This window comes from Dermacentor variabilis, chromosome 4 (assembly GCF_050947875.1).
Source record: "Dermacentor variabilis isolate Ectoservices chromosome 4, ASM5094787v1, whole genome shotgun sequence".
Lineage (NCBI taxonomy): Eukaryota > Metazoa > Arthropoda > Arachnida > Ixodida > Ixodidae > Dermacentor > Dermacentor variabilis.
This window is the reverse complement of record NC_134571.1, coordinates 172820581-172832278: the sequence shown is the minus strand read 5'-3', so window position 1 is coordinate 172832278 and position 11698 is coordinate 172820581. Positions and strand designations below refer to the sequence as shown.

Genomic DNA, 11698 nt, shown 5'->3' with positions numbered 1-11698 from the left:
AAAGGCAACTACCGATTTCCCCCGGGTGGGTCAGTCCGGGGGTGCCGTCTACGTGAAGCAGAGGCCAAAGGGGTGTGTTGCCTCCGCGGGGGGCCTTAAAGGTCCGAACACCCAGCATCGGCTCAACCCCCAGGATCCCCTTTTCCCCGGACACGGCTGAGCCGCGCACGGCTACACGCGGGAGGGTCCAACCCTCGTGTGCTCGAGTACGTGGTGTCGCAACAGACCAAACGCCTGCTGACGCAGACGCCCCTGCGGGGTCTTGTTATGAGACCAGATTTCGGTTGAAGCATAAACATTGGATTGCTTCCCCAACGTATACCTGCCATGCGACAAAGTGCGTTGGCTCTTTGCACTGATGCAGGCACAACATTTTCAGGTGCGCGTCGCTATTGTGGCTTGAAGTCGGTTGTGATGTTCAGAGATTCAACAGTAGCTGCATTACGAATTGGATGGCCTCCAATATTCAGCGACAGGCGTGCTGGCTTCCGCCTCACCCCCGGGAAAAACATGAAGACATATTTTTTTTTGCTAATGAAGATAGGCCAAGCGTCGATAAGTGGCGATCGATGACGGAGATTGCACCCTGGGCTATTCGTGCCAAACGTTTGTGTTGGAACCCCAAGATCTAAGTGCAGATGTCATCTGCGAAGATGGACAATTTAACCGCCGTTCAACCTATCTTCAGTGCGTCTGGAAGAGTGGCCATGACAACGTTAAAAAGTAAGGGAGATCAGAAACTTTCCTGTGGGACGCTGAGGGAGGGAAATGCGTCGCTTGTTGCTCTTTATAATTCCGAGCATCGGGGACTGTGCACTCGTCTCGAGCGACATGTTCAGGATGAGCACATTGTGTAAGAAACCAGGACAGTCTTTCTCAACAGCTGGTGTTGCACTATGCTTCATCCTGAAAGGGCTCAGCATTTAGTGGGCGTGTCCGAATATGCCCAGAAATCTGCATTGCTGTGTACGTGAGGGCCACTTGATTAACCACAAGAGAAGGATGAAAGGAAGGCATACAAAACAAAAACATGCATTTTACGTAATTTTCACATATACCGCGATGCTGCATACCGCTAAGTTCTGGAAAAGATTGCGTGCGTCTATTGAGCCTTCTACATCAAGAATTTCTCCCCATTCTTGGATGAATTCCAAAAATAGTGTATTACCGGGCTTTAAGCACTGCGCCAGCTTGCAGAAATAGGCTTATTATTTCAGGTTCAAATACAACCCTTATCAGATACTAAGTATGTGATATACTAAGATACTAAGAACAGATGCTACACTTTGACCTGCGTCGGCCATGTTCCACGTTCGCACCGCCTTCTCTTTGTCAGTGTTCCAAGCCCTTCGTGTCTCCTTTCCTTTCCTTCGCCTTTGCCGTGGGGTTGGTCTGGTAAGTGTGCTGCCCGTCAGGATCGCGAGGCGGAAAGAAATGCAAACCGTCCATGTGGCCCGGATCTCGCAAATTATGTAAGTTTCACCGGAGCAACGGCCAGGTTTCATAAGAACTTTGTGGGCAATGAATTTTGTTTAGCCTGTAATATCTCTGGCTGCTTGTAGTTTTCACTTGACCATACAACCATTACAGCACTGCGGTACTTCGACCAACACGCAATCACACTGGCTACTGTGAAGCAGTGTGCGCCTTCGGAATGCGCGGAGGTGCTTGTCTGTTCTACGTGCCGGTATTCCTTAGTAAAATGTCTTGCCGCGTTTTGCAACACTACAAGGATATGTATACTCCCAGGTGCCTCATCCTCTTCCTAGACTTAACATCATGGAAGAGCGGTTAGTCGTGCCTCGCCTGTCATTTATATGCATACGGCGTTTGTCGCACGGCTATGGACAGTTCGCCATTTAGGGGCTCTACATCCAGCTTCGCTGGCCGTCCGCCTTGACAAAGTGGAATGGCACTGGAATTTTTTTTCTTGAAATCCACCTGTATAGCAAGAATTGGGCTGTCTTGCAGAAGCCACTCCTGGAAAATCGGTTCAAACTACATATATTAATAGAGCTGGTACAAGCAACGGCTCCACCATCCTTCAGGTGTAGAGTATTGACAGAAGTGCTTGCCTGGGCTCATTGTACTTAGGCCTTTCTTTTCTACTGTAAAGTAAGTTAACTTATATAAAGAGCACTAAAAGTTCATTAGTGCAAAATCATGTATACATGTCATTTCAATTGAATTTATAGCCTAACATAGAGCATTCCCTTGCGCATATCTTATATACCAAGTGTAAATTTTTTCAATTCGAAGAATTATTCGAAAATGATGGGGCAATGTAGACCAATTTGTTCTGTTGATGCGGGTTACCTAATGTACATTACCTGAAAAGACCGGCCTTACTTTAAGGAAAAGTAGGAATTTCCTTGTGACCAATTAAAAATATTTACCTCTTCAGTGATTAATTTAGACTGCATGTTGCAAAAGCCAAATTGAATCTCAGGAGTAGCGAAATCATGCCCGCTTTCTAGAATCTCTTGGACTGGGGCTACTTGCGAGATATTCGTTCGTGTCCAAGCTTTGCCAAAATGGCATTGGTATTCTAGATGAAATCTCTTCGATGTATTCGATGCAAGCTTATGGCAAACTATCAATTAAAAGACAACTGCGTGTCCTTCCAGTGAATGAGCTCAGTCTATTCGTGCGGAATTTGCAACAGATGCATCAGTAGCAGTTGATAAGGCATGCGATCGGTCCTTGCAGCATGAACGCGTTCCCCAGCTAGCGTCAACCAACAATAAGCGAAACTCCATCTCTCGCTTCGTACTTTAGTCTCTATTTTCCGACTCGGCTCCTACGACTCTATTCACATTCCTCCCTGGCAAAGTCCTTCTACGGAAGATAGCTCCAACTTCGTTCTAACTTCTATGTGGCATGATGCACTCTATGCGCCATTGGAATTAATAATTAAAAAGAGAGACACCCGACGGGCTTCTTGATAGAATATAATATATCTGATCACACCATCCTTTGGTTACCCACCAGCACTTCACACCTTCTTCAGAGGCACACACGTTGTTCCTTAGACACGTAGACACTACATATCAAGATTACCTGCACAGTGTATACGGACGGGTCATTCAGACTAGTTTAAGGTGACAGAGCTATTGCATTTTGAATATCTTCCCTTGCAATAGTGTGTCAGGCCTCTTGGTTTGCCCAATAATATACATATACTAGGAAGATTTCTGTTATTGCAATTGCACTGTGGTCACTGTAACGGCACTTTTTATGGAACACTGTCGTGTTCGCGGACTCTACACCTGCCCTTCAAGTCTCCCCCGTCACGATCATCCTAACCAATTTTCTCGGAAGTGGTTGCTGTTACTCGCGCATTTCTGAACAAAAGCCTACAATATTGTCTTCCATTGCATGCCTTCCGGTGTTCGTATCTCTAGGAACGAAAGAGCGGACGGTATTGAAAAGAAGTGCTCTCAAGTTCATAACAGTCAGAGCACTCATCAATGACTAGATTACAAAGGATGCAGCGTGGCCACTTTTGGTCGCCCTTAATCCTTCCCCACGAGTCCTGTGTAGTGAAAGGTCTTAAGTGATTTCAAGGTGCTTGATTTTTAAGAATAAGGAAGGGATGAGCCTGCGCTCGAGAATTGGCGTTGAAATGCACGCGCTACCTATTTGTTTTGCACAGAATCTCGATAAATTACTGACGAGCAACACTTCATTAGGCGTACCGGTGCTACAGTGTTGGAAGAAGGCTTTACCTGACAATCCGCAAACAGATTTTCGTTTTGCGTGCGTGCAACACACAATGTTCCCAAAACAGACGAGGATAGTTTGCATGCACTTCACGCGTCCTTATACTGGCACGTCTACACTTCTCCACACTTTTCCACACATTACAAAGTTTCGTAGCATGTTACACTCCTGTAACAGGAGAAGGTGCTTCTGCTGCACATGGGGTAGTGCATTAAGTTATACGATTGGAGGAATCAGACTTTTTGCAAGAGATAACGAGCCACTGTGTGAACTGACCGCATTGCGCAATAGGTCAGCCGCCTCAACGACACATGCGAGCACCTAATGCACTACTTAAAGCTTTTTTGTTTGTTTCTTTCTTTCTTTCATTGTTTATTTCGATCGTTCTTTTTTCTTTCATTATTTTTTTGTTTTTTTCTTTCATTTCTAGATTCATATTCAGTCATTTCATTCTTGCTCCCTAACGGGGATACCCGCCATTCGTAATCATGATATTTTTTGTCTCACTTGACTAGACACTACTTTTGCGGCTATGAACCATTGAAACGAGCCATCTGAAGCTTTGGCCTTAATTATTTCTGACCAGTGACCAGACGCACACCCCGGGCAAGCGCCCACCCTGACTGCCAGGCTTTGCCCGCCTTGTAGCAAACACCTTAACCTACAAAACAACGAAGCAACCAATTGCAGTGGAAACAGTTGCGCATTTTGTAAAACAAATTTAAGAGGGATATCTTGTAAGTGGTGCTAGTTTGTTTCTGCTAAGCGAACCACCCTTCACCAAAGCATGCAGTGAGGCTATAAGCTGAACCCATTTCGCAACTGCATTTGTAGCAGTAACATGGATGTTCGCGGCAAACTTATGGAAGCAATGGCAAACTATGGTATATGATATATGATAAGTGGGCGAGCATTGAGAAAGCCATATGGTCACTGCTTCACAAACTCGATGAAAAACAAAATGTAACCCTCCCCTCCCCCTTTGTCGCACTCCTTAGTGTTGACAGCGACGAAGCTGTGGTGTCCTAAGAAATATTTGAAAAGCCTGTCAGTGGCTTACAAAAGCACGGAATCACTTTGAGATGCGACGTGGTGAATTCGGAAGAGTTTCGAGAACCAGTACGGCGTATCCAGCACGGCGGAGCTTTTTGTGAAAGAAAGCTACGCCAGTATTTTTGCTTATTTTGCCCTGTGCTGTTGCTTCACGGGTAAACCATCCACTTGAAATGCTGCGGTGCCCGATGGTGCTAGGGTTGTTCGCTATCGCTCGTCGCGCGTCTCGATGTGCGTCGCGAAGTGCAAATATAAGCGCGTGAACAACGACTGTCTACGCTGTCAGGCTAAACTGTGAGGCACGAATTCAGTTGGCAGCTTTCTGCCTGTACTGGAGCTTTCTTCATTCCCACCGAGTAAGTACAAAACAAACTACTCGAGAACGTTCATACTAGTTGCCGGCATGGCGCCCGCGGACCCAGCCTTCGTTTCGGGCATTCAGTTTACCCCATATTCTCACGCCTAGCCACCCAAGTGGTTTACTGGTCCGAACATATTGGAGGCAGCCTTGCCTCGAAGACCTTTTGCTCGCCACCACGTCAACTGGCGCGGGGTCTGCCTGGGCGCAGGCGCGATCACCCGCTGCCAGCTGAAAGACAAATCTGTCCCATGTCCCGTTGCCTAAGCAATGCGCACGCGTCGGAGTCGAAGGTATTGAAGATAGACAACAGCAAATGGAAGAAACAAATAACTGAAGGAGGTTAACTAGGTCCGCTACTGAGCTCATGCAGCCGCTGGTCCGCGCCATGCCCCTTGCGTTCGCGCGGTAAAACGACTATCGATGACTTAGTTCCTTTTGTCAAGGCCCAAACAATTCCAATTATTTCAGCGCAGACTGGGCTTATGTTTCTTATATTTTGTTGAGATGTAGCAGGATGTTACAAGCTTGGCCTCTCAGCGCAGTTCGGTGACCAGTGCAGTGGTACCTTCACTGAGCTCGGCTTCAAATAATCAAGTTAATAATGAGAAAGTAAGTTATGTTATATATATCATAGCTGCTTCAACACTGCGAATTCTTATGCAGATAATTTACTCCTCGTCTGAAAAAAAGAAAACAAACACGAACTAAACAGGTGGAACAGTACTGCGCCACAGGCAATTAAAAAAAAGACTGGTATCGTGTTGCGAAGAAAATTGATACCATTGATCAAAATGAGGCCTCCCAATGACGCACACGCGCACTTTGAGGTCAGCATCAGAAAACGCCGAAAATGTGCATATCTACAGCACACAGCTTAAAAGGTACTAGAGGGCCCACAGGAAGAAAATGTGGGGTCGCCTCGTATGTGGCTTCCAGTACAAAGCGCATACCAGGGTTTGGTTTCTGGTACAGTCTTGTTTTACGAGACGAGTGCGTTGTTGCAACCAGGAAGCGGGTGCTACATATTCAGCATTTACCCTTACTTCTTTAAAATGTTTTGCAATTAGTGTACGAGTGAGCGTGATTTTTTTTTTGTTGCTAATGCGCGTCGTTTTTAATTTGCAGGTCAGAAACAATGCGAAATGTATGTGTGGGACGAACACGTCAACGACACATTGACCGAATGCGAAAAAGGATACAGGAACTTATGCAACGTTTCCTATACGGTTTACACAAGCGAGTGCAAAGCAGAGTCTGGCTAAAATAATTAACAACGTCGTGGTGCTATATTGTCGGCATGAATGCTATCCAAGGGAACCATTTTTTTTTGCATTTCTCCAGTTTGGACATTACACTTTCAGTGTCCTTTAATAGTTTCACAGATACGAAATGCAGTACAATAAATGTTTGTTCGCATGCTATTTGTTGCACGAAGGAGAAGCAGTTACTTGACAACTCCATGTACCTAAGTTCACATCAAAAAGTTATATTCACAAGATGTCTGTGTAATTTCTCTAAAGAACCAGTTTGAATTGCGGGGGTGAAACAAGGTCATGCTGGAAACGACGATAAACTGAGAAATCACAAACTACTGACAGGGTTGTCCGTACATTGGTCCCTAAACCTGACACATAATACGTTCTTTCGCTTCACTGTTATGTGCCATTCTGCTCAGCCAAGGTTACCAGGGAATATAGGTGACATTGGAAGACCTACGTATTTTGCTACAAGTTTGGAGATCGTTATCGCCAAACTGCGGTTAACCGTAACATGACTGTTATGTAGACATGCTTTGAGCACTGACCAGCCCTATCCAAGATATTTCAGAAGTATATAGTTAAAGTTGTTACGTTTTCCGGTTAAATAAAACGGAAGCGCATATCGCATAAAACACTAATCACCCCCATGAATTTCCTGCTGTTAAGGAATCTTCAATCCCATAGCAACTTAACCGTTATGCTTTCTTATATTTTTTGTATTATGGTTGCCTAAAATTTCAGCTGAGGATGGGGTCGTACAGGAATTTTAGGGTGCACTACCATACGGCTCAGCGGGAATGTCTTTCAGTGAGGTGCGCGATGACGAAAATTACTCTGCCGGAGCTGCGATGGAAGAGGAATGGGCTACATCAAGGTGCGTTGCGCCGGTTGAAAATGCTGCCGATACTTCTCGGACGGGTAATTTGTTCTACTTCGCGCGCTGGTATATCCGTTCAGACCACTAAAACGGTGTTTATATTTGCATATGACTTGCATTTATGCCTTATGAATAGATGGCTTTCTTTCTCTTCTTTATTTCATTTTATTTTTTTAATGCCCCTCGCTGATTGCGCGTACACTGCGGCCGCAAAGTCGGCTTTCATTGTACTACGTTGTTGTGCGGTTCTCTTTAGAGAAGAAATATTTTTTTGTTCTTTAAGCAGCATGCATTTCAATTGTCTGTATTTTTGCGCATATAGTTTTCATCAGTAGGTCCTCTGAAACGCATGCGATACAAAAAACGAATGAGAACTTCCTGCTCACTGCTGCAAATAAATAAAACATATCTGTCCCATACGGCACCCTGTACTCAGATTTGCGGAAAAAATTCTTATAGAAAAAGAAACAAGAAACTGCAGTACAAAATTCCACTCATGTTTAGGCTTTGCTCGCGTAACCGAATGCGGAGTAATTGGCGCGGTTTCCTTTATTGCGTTCGCATCTCGGGCACCGAAAACAGTTTTGGCAGCCATTATGTGTGCTTGCCCTTGGCGCGTAAGCCGTGTGAAAATGTATGTCTAGTCTATGCGTAACAATAGCTAAAAGAATCGGCAAGGTAGCCTAAATAGTGGCTACATAGTGGCTGTGGCATTTCGTTGCAAACTCGAGCTCACAGGTTCAAACCATGTCGTAAAATTCGACGGGACCGAACTCGAAGAACACTCGCGTACTTCTGTTTAGGTGCATGTTAAGGAGAGAATTGAACAGGGTGCCTTATGATCATATCGCCAGAAGCAAAACGCCAGAATTTGTCTAATGGAAAAAAATCAAGGCAGCTGTGTCCTTCAGCTTTTTTCTAAGGTGTATTCAAAATACATTATTATCTGGTTTGATTTCTGAGAAAAGCCTTGCTACGCTTATCTTATATTTCATACATCAAAGTATTGGCGTTCCCAACTGTACCTCAGATCAACTAAGCAGCTTCTGCATTATAAACGGCTGCTTTCAGTTACCTGGTGCACTATCGTAAAAACAATTATGAAGAAAATAAAGGAACGGCATGCCTCACATATACACACAGATATATTTGTAGGTCTGCTGTGATCGTTGAAGAAAATATAAGTGTGGTCCAACAATGGGCACCTAGTTTTACTTGGTTGCAGACGTGGTGAGACTGTCAAAAAATGTATTCCCGGCCTAAATGCAGTTAGCAGATTCACACGCTACCCGGAAACGGGGAGTTTATATTGAGTGACAGCTATAAACTTGGTCAGCAGAACCAGTTAGCACCAGTGCGATTTTTCTCTCAGAAACTGATGGGCCTCTGCGCAACATCCACGACTCTCCAGCAGAACGATCATTCGGAATAACAGTCCTCACTTACATTGACTCCTCAACGTTTAGACTTCAAAAGGGCTGTTATGCGTTACATTCGGCCATTAGATATTTTTAATAGTGAATTCTGAAGTCGAATTTGATCTGAAAAGCAGATACTATTCGATTAGGCTACATGTTGCTACTTCATTTTGCCTACTGGCTCTTTGAAGGAGATCACCAGACAAGCCACAGAGATTACATTGGGCAAGACTTCCTTCAGTCTGGTTATCGGCAATATCTTTTCCTTAACACTGTTTTTTTTTATTAACGTCCAATTATTGCGTTGGTTTGTGTTCTCGGAAAGTAAGTTGGTTGACGTGGGGCTTGTGCAGCTTTGAAAAGAAACACGCTTATTCTGGTCGGGAGTTTTCACTGTTTTAATCAGTGCATTTAGAATATTTGATGATTTTTCTCTCACATGTATGTCGTGGATATATATGTCTATGTAACCTAAGATTTACATAGAAGTGCATGGGTCATCTGCATCGCTTTTCGCCACGCAAGTAAAAAATCTGATTTGTTTCAGTACTATACTGTTTTCTATTATCATTGTCTGATCAATATTCCACCAACAATAAGCGCGCGCAAAATGACATGATATCAATAAAATTTTCTCACGTAGCTTCATGTTGCAGATAGGTGGCTTCTTTGCCAAAAATTCCGTGTTACCCTCAGAAAAAATTGTTGAAAATAACAGTTAACTTTCTGAAAACAACAGTTGGTACCAGCCGAGAAATATTAAGGCACAGCAAACAAGAAAAACCAGAGACAATTGTACTCTACAGGTTTTCTGCGAGAAAAACTGGGCGTCCGGCAGCGTACGCTCAACGAACGCGCGCTAGACATCAGACGACGCACTTGACAACGACAGCAAATATAAAGACATCATTTTGTATAACCCATGCCTCAGATGTGCGGACTTACGAAAAAGGTCTCAATATATATTTGCATTTGAAATAGAGCACCATTCATCATCATCATCATCAATAGCCTAGTTACGCCCACTGCAGGGCAAAGGTCTCTCCCATACTTCTCCAACTACCCCTGTCATGTACTAATTGTGGCCATGTTGTCCCAGCAAACGTCTTAATGTCATCCGCCCACCAAACTTTCTGCCGCCCCCTGCTACGCTTCCCTTCCCTTGGAATCCAGTCCGTAACCCTTAATGACCATCGGTTATCTTCTCTCCTCATTACATGTCCGGCCCATGCCCATTTCTTTTTCTTGATTTCAACTAAGATGTCATTTACCCGCGTTTGTTGTCTCACCCAATCTGCTCTCTACTTATCCCTTAACGTAACACCCATCATTCTTCTTTCCATAGCTCGTTGCGTCGTCCTCAATTTCAGCAGAACCCTTTTCGTAAGCATCCAGGTTTCTGCCCCATATGTGAGTACTGGTAACACACAGCTGTTATACACTTTCCTTTTGAGGGATAGTGGCAACCTGCTGTTCATGATTTGAGAATGCCTGCCAAACGCACCCCAGCCCATTCTTATTCTTCTGGTTGTTTCAGTCTCACGATCCGGATCCGTGGTCACTACCTGCCCTAATTAGATGTATTCCCTTACCACTTCCAGTGCTTCGATACCTATCGCAAACTGCTGTTCTCTTCCGAGACTGTTAAACATTACTTTAGTTTTCTGCAGATTAATTTTCAGACCCACCCTTCTGCTTTGCCTCTCCAGGTCAGTGAGCATGCATTGCAATTGGTCTCCTGAGTTACTAAGCAAGGCAATATCATCAGCGAATCACAAGTTGCTAAGGTATTGTCCACAACTTTTATCCCCAATTCTTCCCACTCCAGGTCTCTGAATACCTCCTGTGAACATGCTGTGAATAGCATCGGAGAGGTCTTATCTCCCTGCCTGACGCCTTTCTTTATTGGGATTTTGTTGCTTTCGTAATCGAGGACTAAGGTGGCCGTAGAGCCGCTATAGATATCTTGAAGTATTTTCACATGCGGCTCGTCTACACCCTGGTTCCCTAATGCCTCCATGACTGCTGAGGTTTCGACTGAATCAAACGCATTCTCGTAATCAATGAAAGCTATTTATAAGGGTTGGTTATATTCTGCACATTTCTCTATCACTTGATTGATAGTGTGAATATGGTCTATTGTTGAGTAGCCTTTACGGAGTAGCCTTTACGCCTGTTCCTTTGGTTGACAGAAGTCTTAGGTGTTCCTGATTCTATTTGCGATTACCTTAGTAAATACTTTGTAGGCAACGGACAGTAAGCTGATCGGGCTATAATTTTTCAAGTCTTTGGCGTCCCCTTTCTTAAGGATTAGGATTATGTTAGCGTTCTTCCAAGATTCCGGTACGCTCGAGGTTATGAGGCACTGCGTATACAGGGTGGCCAGTTTCTCTAGAATAATCTGACCACCATCCTTCAACAAATCTGGTGTTACGTGATCCTCCCCAGCCGCCTTCCCCCTTTGCATAGCTCCTAAGGCTTTCTTTACTTCTTCTGGCGTTACCTGTGGGATTTCGAATTCCTCTAGGCTCTTCTCTCTTCCACTATCGTCGTGGGGGCCACTGGTACTGTTTAAATCTCTATAGAACTCCTCAGCCACTTGAACTATCTCATCCATATTAGTAATGATATTGCCAGCTTTATGTCTTAACGCATAGATCTGATTCTTGCCAATTCCTAGTTTCTTCACTGCTTTGAGGCTTCTTCCTTTCCAGATAGCCTGTTCAATTTTATTCATATTGAACTTCATTATGAGAGCAGTCTTACGCTTGTTGATTAACTTGGAAAGTTCTGCCAGTTCTGTTTTAGCTGTAGGGTTGGAGGCTTTCATACATTGGCGTTTGTTGATGAGATCTTTCGTTTCCTGCGATAGCGTACTGGTATCCTGTATAACGGAGTTACCGCCAACTTCTATTGCACACTCCTTAATGATGCCCATAAGATTGCTTGAACACGAAGGTCCTCTTCCTTAGTTAAAGCCGAATACCTGTTCTGCAGCTTGACCCGG

The 11698-nt window shown here is 44.3% G+C and overlaps 1 protein-coding gene across 3 annotated transcripts in view; it reads left to right on the top strand.

Moving 5' to 3' along the window:
* LOC142578072 (uncharacterized) overlaps window positions 1–6558 on the top strand; it is a 34497-nt gene extending 27939 nt beyond the window's left edge. For all 3 annotated transcript variants that reach the window (XM_075687493.1, XM_075687491.1, XM_075687490.1), the window contains one exon: window positions 6263–6558. In XM_075687493.1, the coding sequence (XP_075543608.1) occupies window positions 6263–6399 (137 nt within the window). In that variant the 3' untranslated portion in view covers window positions 6400–6558. The remainder of the gene's footprint in view (window positions 1–6262) is intronic.
* The last annotated feature ends 5140 nt before the right edge of the window (window positions 6559–11698 follow it).